Here is a 21,913-nt window from a genome sequence, read left to right as displayed (position 1 = left end):
TGCAAAAGCATGAACAAAACAAATAAGAGAAGCGCATAAAAGAATGAACAAAACAAATAAGAGATGGTTATATTTTTAGCCGCTTTCAAAATTAATAGCCATATATATATATTTTATACATATTTTGAGTAATGAATATAATTAATTTCGATCAACCAGCCATTCAATTTTGTATTTTGCCCCATAGGCCACGAGAATGTAGAAGTAGCTAGGTAGCTAACAATTCTGTCGTGACTTTTTATATTGTTGAACAAACCAGCATTTTTTCCAACACGGCAAAATGACATCTTAGTTTGGATCCATCTATCAATAGTTACGAAAGGTACAACTAATAACTACCAACAAAATCTATCGATCTTTTCTTTTAGCAGAAACTCTTGTCGTTTCTTATGTCTTTAATAGCTTAATTTTGAATCTTCGCATACCATAAATAACCCCCTTTTCGATTGTAAATTCATTAAAACTTTGTGGAAAACATAATGAAGTACGTGAAGCTTTACAAGTTCCATGGAAGCCAAGAAGACGAGTCGTCGTCAAGTATTGACAAGAATGAGTTAGCAGATGATAAGCAGAAGGTGAAAAGATTCAAAGCAGCCATGCAAAAGGTGATTTTAAAATTCGAGTCGAAGAAATCTCAAGGTGAAAATCCACGGAGAGCGGATAACTCTAGTTAATAAATGTTGAATCATGTGATCGTTTCATCTAAAAATTTAATCTGTGATTTGATATATATTTATTTATATTGGCCGCATACTTTATTACAGTGTAATGTATGCTTTATCCATATTCAGTTGTGCATATAAAAGAGTTGAAACTTTTAAGTTACTCATTCAAATACCAAAATTTATAGTCTAAGCAGTGAGAGTTTTCAACGCAACAGGTCGAAGTTGATTTGATTCTCACCGTTTTCTTTCTTCCATCCTCTCTTGTACGTAGTAGAATTTAAAAATTATGAAAAAGATTACTAATTCAAAATTGATGCGTCCATAAAGCTTCAAACAAACATCGAGTTATTGTTTGTCGTTGATTTGTTCTTTTTGTTTGGTCTAATGACTCTTACATGCAACAATTGTTCGAACCGAAATCCTTCACAATGATTGCAAAGAGGAACCAATTTTAATTCCCAAATAATAACTAATGAAAAAAGAAAATTTGATTATTTACAACATCTACTGCAGCAACTAATACATTCATCAACTCATATTATTGGGGTGAAGAAATAGCGTTACAATATGTACAGAAGAAAAGAAGATTTTAAAAAAGGTGGAATAAAAAATAACAAAACCCTTTGTTTCAGACCATTAACTCGTTTATTTGTCATTCCAGGCTATATACTCACACTTCTAAGTGTATATATAACGTACATCATACTGATTATAAAACAAGCTATCAGCTTGATTTGCCACGCAACTTAGCAGCTTCTGAGCTAGTTGTTGTCATGAAAGATTCTCCACAACCGCATTGTCCAGTTGCATTTGGATTGATAAATATAAACTCAGATCTGCTTATGATAAAAAAAGATGTCAGATTATAGGATTTAATAATGTTTATGAGACACATATAAGGATTAACCAGGTTCGGGAACAGCAACATTGGAATGTAAATGGGTGCTGCAACTTAGTGCCACTAGAATTTAAGCAGTAAAGTACAGTGGAAAGGTTTCGAAAGGGCAAAAATACTAGTAGGAATCGAACAAGAACTAAATGAATGTTTTGTGCTTATCCCAGGTTTGATTTTGGGATTTTTCTTTAGAATAGAAATAAGATCTTTTGGTCTGGGCCTCAGATGATATATTTGAACTGCAAAAGACAGAATGTTCTCCTTGTAAAAGTTATGAAATTCATCCTAATCCACCTCAAAAACCACCTTCATCATTAGCCAAAATGCCATCTTTAACAAACTAGAAACTGAATCATATGACCAAGATATGAACTGACCATCACAACAGGACAACAGCCAACCTAAGATTAACCATATTTCAAAGTCGACCTTCAGATTAGCCAGTTCATCACTGTCAGAACTCGGAACAGTATTAGAAGCTTGTTATATGTTCAATTTTCCTAATCAAAATATAAATGTCATATTCCTAGAGTTCTAAATTGCATGGAAAAGAAGCAATTGGATTGAGGGTGTTTGATCTGGCATGGCAATAAGAGAGAAAACATATGTTGTTAGGCTAGGGGTTTCAAGATGGGATAGACACATGGAGGCCAAAATGTGTCCATCCACTAAGCAAACCATCACCGAAGTTTATTTGAGGGAAACAAGGGCATTACTTTACTGGGTAAAAAGGAAAGGAATGAGTTCTAGTGAAGTCTCAATCATTTTTTTGAATGAAAAGGTCGAGAGTGAAGTCTTTATCATTTGAAGCGTATTTTCTTATCTTCCTCCATGGGAATCACAGGTATTAAGATAGATAAGAGAATGTAAAGATTATATCTGTATTAAGAGAATGAGGCTTCAAATGGCAAAGAAAAGATTGAACAAAAGCTAGAAACCACAAACGAAAGAGATCAAATCACGTAATTGCTATTTCATTACACCTTCTTATTCCTTGAAGCAAAGTCCCTAAAAAAACTAAGTCAACTTCAATAAAAAAAGCATCTGAAAGCTTCTGAAGAAAAACTAAAGGAGGGTTGTCTCTGCAGGGGAAAAGAAAAAAGGCAGCAGTTGACTTCAGCCTTTTAAACATCACAGTTATGTCACAACTGTACTGGAAAACTAACAAAATTAACTTGCTTTAATCTTGGCTCATATAGATACTTAATGTCGTGATGTGAGACGGTACAAGAAAAAATGGAAAATTAAACTTGCTTTAATCTTAGCTTGTTGTCTTATAGTGATACTTAATGCTATGACTTGACAGCTCGGAGAATAATTAAGCTTAAAAGATCGATCATAAGAAAGAGGTTACAAATGCAATGGTAGTAGCCATGATAGAAGGCATAATATGGCAATACTAGTAGGATATAAAATGAAATACCATCTCATACCTGAGCTTATCATCAACAAAATCCATCTCTGTACCTAGGACGTGCATAAGAGCCTTGGGATCAATCAGTATCTTCACGCCCTTGTCCTCAACTAACTCATCAAATTTTCCTTTGTCATCTGTACAATCAGAGGTCATTTTAGAAATCAATAAAAACGTGAGAGAAGAAATTTCATAGATTTTTTTTTTTCTTTAACAAATTTACATATGGTACATCAGTTATTAATCTTTATAATAGGCAAGCTCTAAAGAAAATTAATTATGATTAGTCAAAACGGCAGAATAATCTGTAGGTACATGCTTGCACAAATAGCTGGAACTAGCTCTACACAAATGTTGCTAGCATAACATTGAAACTTCAAGCGCAAAATAAATGAAGACTACTGTTATGAACTCCAGCAAACTTTCTGTGTGCTTGCACACACACATTTGATTTGCTTGCATTGAGCCGAGGGTCTATCGGAAACAACTTCTCTACCTGCACAAGGTAGGGGTAAGGCTGCGCACTCTCTACTCTTCCTAGACCCCACTTGTAGGGTTACAGTGGGTATGTTGTTGTTGTTGCACGCACAAATTTGATGAGTGATATATTCTACTGATTTAACTCAGTTTGACAAACTTTAAAGTATCAGTAGACCAATTATACACTAAACGCAGCTCAAATTAAGACGGAAAGTGATGCGAGACATTTCTTATTCAGCAGATTCAGATAATTAACAGTGAGTACACTGCAAAAGAACGCCTCTGAGGATGGCAAAAGAGTTAGAAATATGGTATTCATTTTTCAAAACCTATTTTTTTTTGGCATCGAAATTCATTTTCCAAAACCAAAATCATCAGTTCAAAAATGTTAGGCAAGTTTGGGGCAGAAGTCTTAGATTATACAAATGAGCAGCAGTGAGGATATACACAGAAAATTGGTGACAGTAAGCAATTTTTTTCCAATATAAGTAACAGCATACAAATCTTTCCTATATTTAAACTGATCACGGGTCATTATAATTAAATTATTTTTAACCTGGATGTAATATATAATCTATTGCAAATGTCCTCCATTAATCTGGGTTTAAGATCAATTATACTCTTCAAACCTCAAACAGGAAATTATAATTGACATTAGCTTAAAAAGAAGATCGTTAACCAATTTGATAGAGGGGGGAAACCTGCATAATTGAGGGTATAAGATAAGCCGTTACAGCCGCGAGATTTGACGCCAAGCTTAAGGAAAGAACGCTGACGCTGCTCTAACAGCTGCCGTATTCTCAACGCCGCAGCTTCTGTCAAAGTTAACACTTGCTTTCTCATTTTTGCTATTTCTCAGCTCCACCGGCTTACAGTATAAGAAGAGAAGGTGGCCTTCATTTGCAATTTACTGTAATTGATTCGGTTTGACCCGACTGGGAGTCCATGGGTTGTTATGAAATGGATCGCTGGGCCTTCATAATCATTGGTTCGGCCTTTTGGGCTTGGTTGAATTGGGTTTAAACGTAAAGCTAATATGGGTTAGTCAGTTTTCGGATTGATAATTAAAATTTAGCCACTATTTTATGCAAAGATAAAATCTGGACAAAAATACACAAGCTGAAATACGGAGAGTTCTAGCATAATATGCTAGGTTGTGGAATTCCTGCTTATAAACTCTACCATATTATGTTGAAACTCTAGCACATTATCAAATTCCAGCACATTATGATGGAATTTCATACGTAAAAAATTTGCACTCTAGCATATTATGCTGGAATTTTCTGTATTTTAAGAGTATTTTTGTTTAGATTTTAATTTTACTTGAAAAAATGGCTAATTTTGATTACTTTTGAAACCGTTGCCAATTTTCAGTTATCAGTTATAAATCAGGTTATTTTTAGTTTTTCCCGGCTTAAAAAAAACAGGTCCTTATCAAATAACATGTTAATTTCAATGGATAGTCATTTATATTACACTTATTATAATACTAACTATTTTTTATAACTAAAAAGTTCACTCAACTTTTTCTAAATAGTAAGAAATTCAGTAAATTATTTTTTATAGCAAAATACCACTCAAGTTTGTACTTAGTATTCCAAAAGTCACGGAGAAACAAATGAGACATTACTAGGCTGATGGACATGAGTTGGTTGAGATTCGAAAAAAAGTAGCAGATTTGAAGTTGAAGTTGAAAAGGGGTTTACGAAGTTAAAGTCTTGTGAGCGAAAACTTAAAAAAAACTCTTAAAATTTGTTGTTTAAACTTATCATCAGTGGCGAGCCAGAATCTTCACCAAATGGTGTCAAAATATAAAAAATAGATACATAGAAAAATTTAGGGGAGTCAACATATAGTAAATATACATTAAACAGAAAAATTTATGTAGCAATACAATATAATTTTCTGACGAATGAGTGTCGATTAACACCCCTTGGCTAAATGAGGCTCCGCCACTGCTGATCATATATTTCAAGTTTGAAATTGAAAAAATGGGTCAATTTAATGGAAGAAGCAACAGAGCAGCTGGAGTGAAGCTATTAAGATCAATTAGCTGCTAAGCACAATTAGTGAGTTGCTAGAAAATTAGTTACAAATCAGTTAGGAACACGTGAGGTGCATGTGTGAGAAGTGAGACACTAAACACTTGTATATAGCTGAGCATCAGTTCATTTCTTAGAAGATGAATAACAGAATTTCCCTTTCTCTTCTTCCTTCTTCCCTAAGAAATTAGGTTCGATTCTCATCTGCATGGCTTAATTTCACATGGTATCAGAGCGGGTTGCTTGACGACGATTCATGCCCGTCATTTCGAGATTCACAGAAGGACACGAAGCACATATCTGTGTAATTTTGTGAGTCGCAGAAGAACACGAAGCTCAAATTTATGTAAAAATGGCAGGAAATGAGGTTACTTCACTTGACCACAATCATCCAATGTATCTTCAAGCTGGAGATGCGCCTGGACTAGTCATAGTTCCGCTCAAACTCATAGGGCGAGATAATTACGCGTTGTGGAGTAGAGCGATGAAATTGGCTCTTCGAGGCAAAGGCAAATTAGGTTTTGTGGATGGAACTTATGTCAAAAGCATATATAGAGGAGAATTAGCAGAACAATGGGAGAAGTGTAACACTATTGTTCTGTCATGGATAGGAAGCACAGTCACGACTGAATTGATGGCCAGTATCGTATATGCGTCTAATGCTAAGAAGGTATGGAGTGAGTTTGAGGAGCGTTTTGATAGATCAAAATTGACTAGGATATTTCATTTGTGGATTGAAATTGCTACTGTCACTTCATATTACTCTAAGATGAAGGATTTTTGGGATGAATTAGATGTTTTAGCTATCATGCCTTCTTGTGATTGTGAGGAGTCTTTACCTTATGTTGTGCATTTAAGATCACAGAAGTTGCTGCAGTTTTTTATGGGACTTAATAAGTCCTACAGTAATCTAAGAAGTAATCTGCTAGCAAAGAGACCTATAGTGTCAGTAAATGAAGCTTATGCAATAATATCTCAGGAGGAAAGGCAAAGATCCCTAGGTGTGGTAGAAATGAACAAGGATCCACTAACAAAGTTAGCAGGAAGAACACACCAAGGTTTTAAGCCTAAGAAGCCTCGTGTAATCTGTGAGCATTGTGGATACAAAGGACACTTGAAGGAAAATTGTTATAAAATTGTTGGCTACCCACAAGATTTTAAGAGCAAGAAGAAGAGCACACAATCTGGTGGATTCAAACCTTTTGCCAATTCTAAAGTAGCAGGAGAAAATGTGAATTCATCAGAGGGACAAGGTCATTTCTTCACTGAACAACAATACAAGCAGATTCTGAATATGCTGAATAAGCCAACATCAAGTGACAGTTCAGACAACATAACAGGTAACATGGCAGGTATTACCTCATTGTTATCCAATAATTTTGCTTGTGAATGGATAATAGATACAGGGGCATCACATCATATCACACCATATAAAAAGTTACTGACTACTTTTAGAACATTGAGAGATCAAAATAGCAGTAGAGTTCAAGTACCTACTGGTGGTAGAGCAGAGATCACAAGTATAGGAGATGCAGTGATTGTAGGAAGCTATAAGCTTGAGAATATTCTGCATGTCCCAAATTTCAAGTTTAATCTTCTTTCAGTGTCCAAGATAACCAAACAATTTTCTTGTGTGGCTTTATTTTTTCCTGATTTTTGTGTGTTCTAGGGACTCTTCAATGGGAAGGTTCTGGGGATTGGTAAGGAAAATGAAGGATTGTATATACTACAAGAAGCAATAAAATCTGCAGTAGGAGCAACAGTTCATAAGAAGGACAATGGTGGATAGCTATGGCATTGGAGATCGGGGCATCCTTCTATTGGAGCAATGCAACACATTGCAGATGTCACGAATAAAGTAGATGTTGAACTATTAAAATGTTGTGAAATTTGTCTTTTGGCAAAACAGAGCAGACTAAAGTTTTCTACTAGCAACAGTAGATCGAGTAGTCTTTTTCAGTTGATGCACCTAGATGTATGAGGTCCATACAGCAAACCTACGTATGATAAAATTCACTACTTTGTTACAATAGTGGATGATTACAGTAGGTGTACTTGAATATGTCTAATTCAATCCAAATGTGAAGTATTTGTAGTACTAAAGAATTTCTTTGCTCTAATAAAGAATCAGTTTGACAAGAATATCAAAATTCTTAGATCTGACAATGGTTGTGAGTTTTTTTAACTCAAAATGTAATGAACTCCTAGCTTCCTATGGTGTGATTCATCAAAGAAGTTGTCCATACACTCCATAACAAAATGGAGTTGTGGAGAGAAAGCATAGACAGATACTAGAAGTGGCACGAGGATTAATATTTCAAAGCTCAATGCTTATAAAATTTTGAGGAGATTGTGTTAGAACTGTTGTGTACTTGATCAACAGATTGCCATCAACAGTGCTGCAAGAGAAAACACCATTTGAGTTACTGCATGGTAAGCTACCTCAACTATCTCATCTAAAAGTGTTTGGTTGTCTTTGCTATGTGAGCAGATTGCCTAGAGGTGACAAATTCACATCAAGAGCTATGGAGACTGTATTTGTGGGATATTCAGAAACACAGAAAGGTTACAAGTTGTATGATCTTGAAGATCATCAATTTTTTGTTAGTAGGGATGTTCAGTTCAAGAAATCACTATTTCCTTTTAAAACTGAAACTCAAGAGGAACCATGTGACATGTTTCTGTTTAAAGAGACAATAAATACAGGTATAAGCCAGACACATGCAAGAGATTCTCATGCTCAACATCCTACAAGTGCAGAACTAATACCTGAACAAGGAGAAGCAATGCCAGGAGTGGAAAGTTCAGCAATTGATTCACCTAATCTCTCTGATGCAGTACCTGAAATAGAAGATGCAGTGGATCAACCACAGACACATGAAACCCCTATAGCTGCAGTATTTGATCAAGCTGAGACACAACCAGTTGAGTTGACAACAGAAGCAGATCAACACCATGAGCAACATGATTCTGTTCAAGCACACACACAAGGGAGACCAAGCAGAACAATCAGGCCTCCAATTTGGCTTAGTGACTGCATCATTACTATCAAGCCAAATGCACATTGCTCCTATCCTATATCCCAATATGTGACCTACACTCATCTCACTCCCACCTACCAAGCCTATTTGGGTTCTTTCTCTGTGCCAACAGAACCTAGATCATTCAATGAGGCTTCTAAAAATCATAATTGGATTCAAGCAATGCAGCAGGAGATTGATGCATTAGAAGGGAACAAAACCTGGGAGTTAGTTCCACTACCTGCTGGCAAGAGGGCAATAAGCTCAAAGTGGGTATATAAAATCAAGTACAAGGACAATTGGGAGATAGATAAGTACAAAGCTCGCTTGGTGGCAAAAGGGGTACACACAAAGGGAAGGACTAGACTATCATGAAACCTTCTCTCCAGTCACAAAAATAGTCACAATTAGAACAGTCATCAGTGTGGCAGCTTCAAAGAACTGGTTTTTATACCAAATGGATGTCAACAATGCTTTTTTCAAGGAGATTTATATGAAAAAGTCTATATGGACTTACCTCAAGGTTTTCATAGACATGGGGAGTATAGGGTATGCAAACTCTTGAAATCTTTGTATGGACTCAAACAAGCGTCGAGGCAATGGAATATCAAGCTAACTATTGTTCTGTTAGAAGCAGGATATTGACATAGTCCTCATGATCATTCTCTGTTCACTAAACAGAGAGAAGGGTGTATTGTGATCATTGTAATCTATGTTGATGATCTGCTTATTACTGGGAGTGATAAGGACCCCATTGAAGAAGCTAAACAGACCTTACACAACTGATGATCCTTTGCTTGAAGACATATGCAGTTATCAAAAATTGGTTGGGAAGCTGATCTATCTTATCATCACACGCCCAGATATTTGCTTCACAGTTCAGGTACTCAGTCAATTCATGCAGCATCCAAAGAGGTCACACTGGGAAGCAACATTGAGGGTGGTGAGATACATCAAGAGTAGTCCTGGTTTAGGGTTTTTTCTAAGTCAGACCTCAACCACTCAATTAACAGCATATTGCGACTCTGATTAGGCTGCTTGTCCTAACACTAGGCGCTCAGTCATAGGATATGGCATTAAGCTTGGTGATTCTCTGATCTCATGGAAGTCGAAGAAACAACACACATCCAGTCGAAGCTCAGCAGAAGCTGAATATCGCAGCATGTCAGCTAGTGTGGCAGAAATTGTGTGGTTAGTTGGATTGCTACAAGACTTAGGTGTACCTATCTCCAGACCAATCCAACTTCATTGTGATAGCAAAGCAGCTATCCAAATTGCAGCAAATACCATGTTTCATGAGCGCACCAAGCATATAGACATTGATTGTCATTTTGTCCTAGAAAAAGTGAAAGGAGGGCTTATTGAAACCAAGTATGTTGCTACACAATCTCAGATTGAAGACCTCCTAACTAAAGGTTTGGGAGTCAGTCAGCATCATCTCCTTCTGTCCAAGCTAGGAGTGCTCGATGTCTTTTACCCTCTGGCTTGAGGGGGAGTAATGGAAGAAGCAACATAGCAGCTGGAGTGAAGCTATTAAAAGCAATTAGCTGTTAAGCACAATTAGTGAGCTGTTAGAAAATTAGTTACAAATCAGTTAGGAACACGTGAGGTGCACGTGTGAGAAGTGAGACACTAAACACTTCTATAGCTGCATCATCTCATTTCTTAGAAGCTGAATAACAAAATTTCCCTTTTCTCTTCTTCCTTCTTCCGTAAGAAATTAGGTTTGATTCTCATATGTATGGCTTAATTTCACACAATTTGATAAGCAAACACTTATTAAAATAATCTTCAAATGTTATTTCGAATCCTTGAGCCAAAATCTATGGTCAAATGGTATAATTTGACCTTTAATTGTATCTGGAAGGGTGTAGGAAACGGGACAATATTATGTATTTTTGGTATTAATCAAATTGTTTCTTTATGAACGAAATACAAAGTTAATTTCTTTATAAAGAAAGATAAAGAACATTCGTGATGCTTAGTGTGGAAACTATCACTATATCATATTCCACAACATCTGGCTCCAGTCTCTGTCTGCATACAATGTATCACTACCAGTTGACTCTCTTCAACATGGAGTTACCAACTTGGCTCCTTCCACCTCTTATTAATTATTATATTCCAAATTATTATAGTATAGTTACGTCCCCTGATCTGCCCAAAATGATTTCTGCTTCTTTAATAAGTATCTCAATATTTTAGTAATGCTTTCACCATCACAAAAGGTATAACAAAATAAAATTTTACTTAAGTTTAAATGTTTATATTTCAAAAGTTAGTAAAAAAGTACTACTATAAAGTACAATTTTTTATACTAAAAACATACAAAATTATATTTTAAAACTGAATAGTAGTTGGTTGGTTACTACATTTAATTCTCAATGAATTATTGCTTGATCCCCACCACCTAAGAAAAAGAAAATGCAAAGGCAACTTAGTTTATAGGTAGTGGCGGATTCATGAGTTTAATTCTATGAGTTAGTATGTCCTGTCCACGATAAGTGACTATTTTACCTTTTATTTTGATTCAAAATAAGTGTCAATTTACATAATCAAGAAGAAATTAATTTTATTTTTTCAAAATTTCCCCTTATTTACATATTCCAATATGTCAATATAACAATTAATTAAGGTTAATTTAGTGAATACATTTTTTTCTCTTTAAGAGTTTGTATTTCCTTAATGGATGTGCCAAAAATAAAATAGTTACTTATTGTGAACTGAAGGAAATAATGATTTAGATTTAAACTATTGAATCGATCAACTTATTTGAATTCGGGGTTCAAAATTCAACATTTTCAATAATTTCAATAGATAAGTACTATGTTTAGCTCTAGGCTAAAAGTTATCGGCTCAGCTGAACCTATAGCTATACTTCTGGATCGCACCCGGCGGTCCCACACATAAATGATTGGAAAATTATACCGTGTAAATAAAATAAAAATAAATTATATTTTAATCCCTATAAGAGTACTGCAGATTCAAATCTAAGGTGTAGCACTTCGTCAGAATTGCTACTGGTTAAAGGGTAGTAAACAACTAATTACGTCCTTATCAAGGATCGAAAGGACAAGTAAAGTCAAGGGCACGTACCCTTATTTGTTTTTTCATCTGTTTCTTAGCTCACTTCAATAGTCGGTTAAGCTCTCTCGAAATTCTCTTATATAAAGCAATACAAAGGGAAATATTTGGGGCACAGTGTACAGCTACGTATTTCTTTGATTATTGATTATTGTGATTTTTTACAAGCTCAGATTCTTCTGCTTCAGTAAGTTCCCTTCTCTATACTGTTATCTTCTGATTACTTAAGAGTTTTGTTTGTGGAATCATTATGTGTTTTTCTTGATTACTGGATTTGGAGTTATTTGTTTAAGAGATGCTAAATGATTATTTTGAGTTATTGTTTGATCTGGTAATAGATTGATCTTTTAAGTTCTGGTTAACTGGCTGTGAGTTTGAACTATTGAAACCTCTGACAAGTGATAGATTCGTTTATTTTCCAGATTATCAAATTTGGTTTTTTTGTACAGAGTTGCATGTTATTTTAACTTGGCTGTGTTCAAAAAGTTTACTATAAATGAGCAGAAATTAAACTCTGAATTTAACTTATATACACCAATTGCGAAGGTAGTAATGCTATTTCCGATAGACCATCGGTTCAAGTAACAATGAAAATAAAGTAACAAACACTACCATTAACTTATATACACCAACTATATAAATTATTTTTGTATTAGCAGCACATTTTTACTTATTACAACAGCCTTAACTTGATAGTGTGAAAAAACTTTTGTCGGTTCAAAGAAGTTAAACTCATTTGGAAATTGGATCATTTATTGTAATTAATAGAATACTCATTCAATTGAAAGTGGTCGGATTCCTGCTAGCAAAGTTTTGTTCTTTGAACATTTATGGGTTGTGATTGTTCTTCTTTACGTTCCCTTTATCTTTCTTTGATGTCTTCTTGTCCCTTGTTTGTTAATTGTCATTGAAGAATTCAGAAGTTTTTGTAGTGAATTCTGGCATTAGTGGTCATTTGGGAAAGTTTGACAAAACTTATTAGCCTTTTGTCAAGTGTGTGGACTGATAAGTTAGGAGCCAGAGTCCACCTTTGCAAAAGTAGCTCTAAGTAGTATTTCTGTTCAGTACAAGTTATTACAGCACGAGTTTGGTGAGTCTAGAAAAACATATGCAACTCTCTCGTCATGGCATTATGATTTTGTAATTTTTGATAAAATCAAGAGTTCAAATCAATTGGCATGTGTGCCAGACTCTCGGAAAAAGAACCAAGCAAAAAATGGCTCGGACTCTCCAAAAATGTCGCTGGATGTGTATTGGATCCTGCAAAAGTAGTGTATTTTTGGAGGATGCTACACGGGTGCGGCAACATTTTGGAGTGTCCACGCAACAAAGGTGAAAAGAACAATGGCACAGTGGAATGTTTCATTGTGTGTCGATGTGAGTATGTACAGCAAATTTACTTTTGCATAATAGTCTATTATACTTTCCAATGCACAAGTTGATGGCATGATTTTACGACTCTAAAACTTAGGTCCTTGATTTGAAGTTTATGAATCCTGAAAATAGAATAAGACACAGTATAGGAATAATTTCCGGCTTTCCTTAAACTGAAGACGAGAGACTAGTTTCTTCTCTTATGCATTTAACTGTATGTATATGATACTGATACATTTCTGTAGGGAGAGCAATTGTTTTAGAAACCTGATAGCACATTTGACTGGTTTTGTAATGGGATATCACTAACCATTTGAGGATATAGAATTGCTGATTGAGTTTGTTAATTGGTTAACGTATCCATTAAATTACTGGATGCTAATGACTACTAATAAACTTATAATTAATAGTAATACTGGAAATTAAATAGCAGCTTCATGGTTTACTTTCTCTTTTAATTGGACATTTTCTGCTAGTCGCTTAGGAAACAGGAGGTTAGAGTCCATCATTTTGGCTTTCTTTTCTTGCATACAAGACAGCGTCTTTCTTTATTTGCTGGAAATATATTTCATCTGGTTGTGATTTTTAGCGCGAGTTAGCTAAATTGATCAAGTTGTGTGTCTCCCAGGTGTAATATGTCGAGTATAAGCATCCCTTCGTCTTCCTTGCTCAAAGTTGCACCATCGATAAGATCCTCCGTCTTTACTAAACCTCAATACTCTTTAGGTTCTATAAAGAGTATTTCAAAGGCATTTGGCTTAAAGTCTTCGTCCTCGTTCAAAGTCTCTGCAATGGCAGCATACAAAGTGAAACTAATAGGCCCTGATGGTAACGAGAGTGAAATTGAAGTGTCCGACGATCAATACATCCTTGATGCAGCAGAGGATGCTGGTTTGGAGCTGCCTTACTCATGCAGGGCTGGTTCTTGTTGTACTTGTGCAGGACAGTTGGTTTCGGGATCAGTAGACCAATCCGAAGGTGCATTTCTCGACGATGATCAAATGGAGAAGGGTTATTTGTTGACTTGCATTTCATACCCGAGATCTGACTGTGTTATTTACACAAACAAGGAGGAAGAAGTTCATTGAATATTGTTAATGTGCTCATTCTGTTTTAAGGCAATTGCAGAGTTTTAGTAGAAAGCTTGTTCTGGAAAAGGAAAATAGGAAAATAAGAAACCATAAAGAAATAGAGGTATTCTGTATCCAGATAGTAATGTTTGTGTCTGGTTTATGGCATAATTTATGTAGTTATGTTTGTATGTTGATATGTGGTACTTCCACTTGTATTGCTTTCTTAATTGAACACCATTTTGATCGTGAATTAAGGACCCGTTTGTCCATACATTTTTTTTTTTCGAATTTTTAAAAAAAACCGTATTTGTCCATAAAATTTTGTAAGTTCTTGGAAATTTTTCAAAAACCAAAAACTGATTTTGACCATTTTTTCAGAGGTTTTTTTTTTTCATTCAGAAAACTGTAATATTTTTTCTATGCATGTCCAAATATAATTTCAAATTTAAATATCATTTTCAACTTTATTCCAAATACTATTTTTTTTGAAAATTACAATTTTTATGTACAAACGCCTGCTAAGATTCTTGAAAATGTGTCGATTAAATTGAAAATTCACCACTTGATTGCAACTTTATTTGTGGGATATTCCAACTCAAAATTAATTTATAACTTGTCAAAATGGTGGTTGAAAAGTTAATGCCCAAATTACTGTTCAACATTACCAAAAATCCAAATGTTATAATGTGACATAAACTTCAAGAAATGGAGATGTGAAACCAAAGAAGAATTTTTGGGCTCTATATGGGATAACATTTTGCTCTATAAAAAGCAAGCTGGAAAAAGAGAAGAAAAGTCAGGATTTTGAGCTTGATTTCTCACGATAATATTAAGAAATTTTGTCCTTGCTTTTAAGTTAACATTGGATCAGTCTTAGTTCTGACCCTTTTGGCTGTCAAGGCACATTCTCTAATCAAAGGGTGAGTTATAGCGTGTTTGGCCAAGATTCTCGGTACGTCAAAAATACTTTTTTTTTTCTTTCAAAAAAGTATTTTTTTTCTCAATTTGAGGTGCTTGACCAAATTTTTTTTGAAAAAAAAGTATTTTTGGCTAGAAGCAGAAGCAATTTTGAAGAAACAGAAAAAAACAACTTCTCTCCAGAAGCAGAAGTAGTTTTGACTTTTTTTCCTACCAAAAATACCCTTTGCAAAATATTATATATACCAAAATAACCTTACTTAGTTTAAACTATTAATTAATATAAAATGACTTTTGGGATGGACTTTCATATTTATTGGATGATTTTTGATATATTTAAATTATCTTGAAAGAATAAAGTACTTTTTAATTTTATTTTTATATTTTACTTAAATAAAATAAAAAACTTAATTATCATCTTTAATAATAAAAGTTTATAATTATTTATCTACTTATATAATATTAACTATTATGCAAATCTCTTCATGTCCTTATTTGTAATTTGACACATAAAAGCACTTTTTGAAAAGCTTGGCTAAATATAAATTATTGTTCAAAAGTGTTTTTCAAATTGATTAGCCAAACACAAACTGTTTTTCTCCAAAAATACTTTTTTGAAAAACACTTTTAAAAAAAAACACTTCTCAAAATAAGCTGATTTTTCCAATTTGGCCAAACACGCTATTAGTCGTTATGCATTCAAAACGGAGTTGAAAGTTGAAAGTTGAAAATGGGATGTGCTGCTTTTAATAATGTTGGTAGCTTGTTTCTCAAATCTCTTGACTTGAGGATGCATGCTATTGACAATCACATTTTCAATCTACCAAAAAATCAAGAACAAGGGCGCAATTACTATTTATAATTAATCCAGCTGGCTGCCTATCTGTCGAGCCACGTAAATTTTACAAATGTTCCCATAACTTTAAAGTTTTTCCATCAAAGCCACACAACTTTATTTTCTAACTTAAAAATCACAACACTATCACATTAATAACCAGATGGTCACAAAGTGTTACGACTCAAAGTTGTGCGATTTTAGTGAAAAAAACATATTGTTATATATTTACTCCGTTTGAGAATAATGCGAGATCTCTGAATTTAGTGACCGGTGAATTATTAAATAAAGAGCAAATTTTGAACAAAATTCTTTATTGACTTAGTAGCCGATAAATCAAAAATCAAAGACTAAGTACCCTTATTGATTTAATGATTTGGTAAAATTTACAAATGTAATGACTGGTGAATTGATTCTTCTTCTCCTTCTTCCACGAAGATTCAGATAAATTGAACTTTGATGTAACAATACAAGATTTGACGATCCGTCATTTTAACTAATGTAGACTCCTTTTCCCCCATTCTTTAGAAGAAAAAAAATTCTTTTTTAATGTCACAACCCCAATTTTTCCTCCGTAGAATGTCATGTTGGCACATAGTCGCTACAACTAGGTAAGCCTAACAGTTAATAATAATTTGACAGAAATAATTAACAAAATACTAAAACAAGCTGAATAACTGATGTAAACTTCCGAAAACAGAATCAACAACAATACACTCCGTAAGACCGGTGGAAATGAGTCATAAACTCTGCAGAGTAAGCTAAAGTATCTACTACATCACTATTTGAATGAAAAGTAAAATAATAGTAAAAAGAAAGGAAGGTGTGTCACGACCCCAAATTCCCTCCGTAGGATGTCGTGATGGCACCTAATCTCTAAGACTAGGTAAGCCTATCAATGCGGAATAAAAATAGAAATCTGAAACTTTACATAATTACAACTCCCAAAACCTGGTAGAAATAAGTCACAAGTTTCTAAGAACTTTATCCTCAATGTCTCTATATATATCAAGGTCTAAAGAAAATAAGAAAATAACATAATAATGATAGAAGGGGACTCCGGAGTCTGCGGACGCTGACAGATATACCTCGAAGTCTCCGTGTACAGGTAACTCACTGATGTCGAGGCTGGTAAGGAGTACCTGGATGTGCAGAAGCGTATTATGAGTACACCACAACGGTACCCAGTAAGTGCCAAGCCTAACCTCGGTAGAGTAGTGACGAGGTCAGGTCAGGCCCTACTGGAAAATAATAATTGCATGACAAAATGTTTAACAATATAATAAAATAAAATGACAATGAAAATGAATCAAGTAGCATGTTACCATTTAATTACACAAATAATAGCAAATAATATTTTGTGGAATCAAAACAGAATTTCCTTTCAACTTTAAGAAAATCACAACAAATAATCAAAGGCAACTGTGGCCATAAATCAATATCAACAAGGGCACTCACGAGGTACCGCCTCGTAGTCCCAAATCATAAATAAATTCACAATATCTCATTTTCTTATCTCACCGCGGGAAGATTCACAATTTATTTTAATGAAAATATTTTTTCCGAAATAGTATCCCGCATTTTAGCCATCCTTATCACACCACATGACTTCTAGTAGTTCCCCCTACTAGCCACGCGTATCAAGACATCCTTATCTCACCGCATGCGTTTTAATACCCAGACCTTATACCACCGCATGCGTATCAATATCACAATTTGCACTTCAAGTGCTCAAATAATTTAACTTGCCAAAATAATTCAACAACAATATTTTTTCCACAATAAAGAGTTCACGGCTCATGCCAAAATAAATCATCAATAATATTTTTTCACAATAAAGAGCTCACGACTCCATCACAATGAGTACGGAAATTTTACAAAAATTTTCAGGAATAAATAATTCAGGAAAATAATATTTAAAATCTTTAATACGTTGCTTCAATATTAAATTTTAAAATGTCAAATACTTCATATTAATAATATTTAATTTAAAGAAAATCAACTTCAAATAATGCACAGAATAAAGGAAACCAAGTTTTAACTAAACAGGTAAAACAATTAGCAGGAAAAAGGTCAAGCAACTTTAAAATATAAACATTAAATCAATGATGAAGAATATATGAGAATAAAATAGTTTAATTAATGCACAATAGTGATCTACACAATTTAAAAATATAATCTTTCACATTTAGCTCGTGTACACACTTGTCACCTCGTGTACACGACTTTCAACACATTACAATTTATCACTTCAATACCAATCCTAGGGGAGATTTCCCCCACACAAGGTTAGACAAGTCACTTACATCGATTTGCTCCAATTTAACCAAGTATTATGATTTTTCTCGATTTTCTGACTCCGATCGACTCGTATCTAGTCATAATTAATTCGATACAGTCAACAAAAATTAAATGAATCAATTTCATAAGAAAATACTACATTTTTCAATAAAATCCGAAATTAGCTCAAAAATCACCCGTGGGACCCACGTCCCGGAATCTGACGAAACTTACAAAATCCGACAACCCATTCAATTACGAGTTCAACCATGCTAGTTTCACTCAAATCCGACTCTAAATCGATACCGAAATCTCAAAAATTTATTTTTATGAGATTTCTAATTTTTTTCCAAATTTCCATTTCAATACACTAAATAAATGGTAAAAATAATGATATATTCGTGTATATAGACCAAATCCGAGTTAGAATCACTTACCCCAATGACTTTCCTTGAAAATCTGTCAAAAATCGCTTCTGCTAAAGCTCAAGTTCGTAAAAAATGGCGAATAAGACGAATGCCCTCTTTTATAAATTTGCCAGGCAGCCTTCGGAACTGGGCCTCGATCGTGACTTCGATCATGGCCCTCGAGCCTAGGCCTCTATCGTGGCTTCGATCACAGGCTCGAGCCTGGACCTCGGTCATGGCCTCGATTATGGCATCGAGCATGGTCCTTCGATCATGGCCTCGAGCATGGTCCTTCGATCATGGCCTCGATCATGGCATTGAGGCTGGGCCTTCGATCATGGCATCGATTCTGAGCCTCGTCTCTAGCTTCGACCCTGGCCGTCGACCCTGGGCTCGATATCTGGGCTCGATCACAACCCAGAATATCCAGCATAAGAGAAAAATTGCAGCAGCTTTTTAAGTCTAATTTCTGATCCGTTAACTATCCGAAACTCACCCGAGGCCCTCGGGACTTCAACTAAATATACCAATAAGTCCTAAAATATCATACGTATTTATTTGAAACCTCAAATCACATAAAACGACGTTAAAATCACGAATCATGCTCCAATTCAAGCTTAATGAAACTTAGAATTTCCAACTTCTACATTCGATGTCGAAACCTATCAAATCAAGTCCGATTGACCTCAAATTTTGCACACAAGTCATAAATGACGTAACAGAGCTATAAAAAGTTTCAGAACTGGATTCCGACCCCGATATCAAAAAGTCAACTCCCCGGTCAAACTTCCAAGCTTAGATTCCTATTTTAGCCATTTCAAGCCTAATTTCACTACGGACTTCCAAATAAAATTTTGATCACGCTCCTAAGTCCAAAATCATCATACGGAGTTGTTAGAATCATCAAAATTCTATTCCGGGGTTGTTTGTACATAATTCGACATCCGGTCACTATTTAAACTTAAATTTTTAATTTTTCATCAAAATTCCATATCTCGGACTAGGAACCTCGGAATTTGATTTCGGGCATACTCCCAAGTCTCAAATCACGATACGGACCTACCGAAACTGTCAAAATACTGATCCGAGTCCGTTTGCTCAAAATGTTGACCAAAGTCAACTCAATTGAGTTTTAAAACTCTAATTCACATTTTAATCCATTTTTCACATAAAAACTTTCCGGAAAATTTTAGGGACTGCACACGCAAGTCGAGGAATGATAAATAGTGTTTTTCGAGTTCTTAGAACATAGAATTAATTATTGAATTTAAAGATGACATTTTGGGTCATCACATTCTCCACCTCTAAAACAAACGTTCTTTCTCGAACGGAGTTAGAAAAAGTACCTGAGTTGGTGAATAAGTGTGGATAACAGCTGCGCATATCATGCTCGGTCTCCCAAGTTGCCTCTACCGGTTGGCCCCTCCACTGAACCTTCACGAAAGCAATGTTCTTTGACCTCAGCTTTCGAACCTGCCTATCTACAATAGCCACTGGTTCCTCAACATAAGATAGATTCTTGTCCAATTGAATCGAAATCTAACACATGAGATGGATCGCCGTGATATTTCCGAAGCATAGAAACATGGAATACTGGATGAACTGCAGAGAGACTAGGTGGTATAGTGCAAGTCTGTAAGCCACCTCTCCAACTCTCTCAAGAATCTCAAAAGGTCCAATATACCTAGGGCTCAACTTTCCTTTATTCCTGAACCTCATCACCCCCTTCTTAGGCGAAACCCGGAGCAGGACCCGCTCACCAACCATGAATGAAACATCACGAACCTTCCGATCTGCATAACTCTTCTGTCTATATTGGGTTGTACGAAGTCGATCCTGAATCAACTTAACCTTTTCCAAGACATCCTGAACCAAGTCTGTACCCAATAGTCTAGACTCGCCCGGTTCGAACCAACCCACTGGAGATCGGCACCGCCTACCGTACAACGCCTCATACAGAGCCATCTGAATACTTGACTGATAACTGTTATTGTAAGAAAACTCCGCAAGTGGTAAGAACTGATCCCAAGTACCCCAAAATCTATCACACACGCACAAAACATATCCTCCAGTATCTGAATAGTGCGTTTGGTCTGCCCGTCCGTGTGAGGGTGAAATGCTATACTCAACTCTACCCGAGTACCCAACTCACGCAGAACTGCCCTCTAGAACCGCGATGTAAATTGCGTACCCCGGTCAGAGATGATAGATACTGGTACGCCGTGAAGTCTGACAATCTCACGAATATAGATTCGAGCCAACTCTTCGGAAGAGTAGGTAGTCATCATAGGAACGAAATGAGCTGACTTGGTCAGCCTATCCACAATCAGCCAAACTGCATCAAACTTCCGCCGAGTCCGTGAAAGTCCAATAATGAAGTCCATAGTGATTCGCTCACATTTCCACTCCGGAATCTCTAACTTCTGAAGCAACCCACCTGGCCGTTGAGGCTCATACTTCACCTGCTGATAATTTAGGCACCGAGCTACATATTCCACTATGTCTTTCTTCGTCCTCCTCCACCAGTAATGTTGCCTTAAGTCCTGATACATTTTTGCAGCACCCGGATGAATGGAGTACCGTGAACTGTGAGCCTCCTGGAGAATCAACTCACACAAACCATCTACATTAGGCACACATAGCCTGCCCTGCATCCGTAATACACCGTCATCTCCAATTGCGACTTCCTTGGCATCACCGTGCTGAACTGCGTTCTTAAGGACAAGCAGATGAGGGTATTCATACTGACGTTCCCTGATATGATCATAAAGAGAAGACTGAGAAATCACACAAGCCAAAACTCGGCTCAGCTCGGAAACATCCAGTCTAACAAACTGGTTGGCCAAGGCCTGAACATCCAAGGCTAAAGGCCTCTCTGCTACCGGTAAATATGCTAAGCTGCCCAAACTCTCCGCCTTATGACTCAAGGCATCGGCCACTACATTGGCCTTCCCAGGATGACATAGAATGGTGATATCATAATCCTTAAGCAACTCCAACCATCTCCGCTGTCGCAAATTAAGATCCTTCTGTTTAAACAGATGTTGTAGACTCCGGTGATTGGTGTAGACCTCACAATGGACACCCTATAAGTAATGCCGCCAAATCTTCAAGGCATGAACAATAGCTGCTAATTCAAGGTCGTGGACCGGATAATTCTTCTCATGTACCTTTAACGGTCTGGACGCGTAGGTAATCACCCTACCGTCTTGCATCAACACTGCGTCGAGACCAATACGCGATGCATCACAATACATAGTATAAGACCCTGAACCTGTAGGTAATACCAATACTGGGCTGTAGTCAAAGCTATCTTGAGCTTTTGGAAGCTCTCCTCACATTCCTCGGTCCACCTGAACGGAGCACCCTTCCGGGTCAATTTGGTCATAGATGCAGCAATAGAAGAGAAACCCTTTACAAATCGGC

The 21,913-nt window shown here is 35.9% G+C and overlaps 2 protein-coding genes across 2 annotated transcripts; one reads left to right on the top strand and one right to left on the bottom strand.

Annotated features, from left to right (window-relative positions):
• Positions 1 to 1,173: 1,173 nt before the first annotated feature.
• Positions 1,174 to 4,372, bottom strand: LOC104105515 (iron-sulfur assembly protein IscA-like 3, mitochondrial). Its single transcript, XM_009613840.4, has 3 exons — positions 4,156 to 4,372; positions 2,994 to 3,111; positions 1,174 to 1,501 (listed from the first exon to the last, which is right to left on the bottom strand). Exons 1-3 carry the CDS (start codon positions 4,295 to 4,297, stop codon positions 1,390 to 1,392), a joined length of 372 nt encoding a protein of 123 aa, XP_009612135.1. The 5' UTR covers positions 4,298 to 4,372; the 3' UTR covers positions 1,174 to 1,389.
• A 9,237-nt stretch (positions 4,373 to 13,609) lies between these two features.
• Positions 13,610 to 14,062, top strand: LOC104105516 (ferredoxin, root R-B2-like). The gene has a single exon (XM_009613842.4). It carries the CDS (start codon positions 13,610 to 13,612, stop codon positions 14,060 to 14,062), a length of 453 nt encoding a protein of 150 aa, XP_009612137.1.
• Positions 14,063 to 21,913: the final 7,851 nt, after the last annotated feature.

The sequence above is a fragment of the Nicotiana tomentosiformis genome, chromosome 5 (genome assembly GCF_000390325.3).
Source record: "Nicotiana tomentosiformis chromosome 5, ASM39032v3, whole genome shotgun sequence".
NCBI classification, from domain to species: domain Eukaryota; kingdom Viridiplantae; phylum Streptophyta; class Magnoliopsida; order Solanales; family Solanaceae; genus Nicotiana; species Nicotiana tomentosiformis.
Note: the sequence above shows the minus strand (reverse complement) of the source record. Positions and strands in the feature narration are given on the sequence as shown.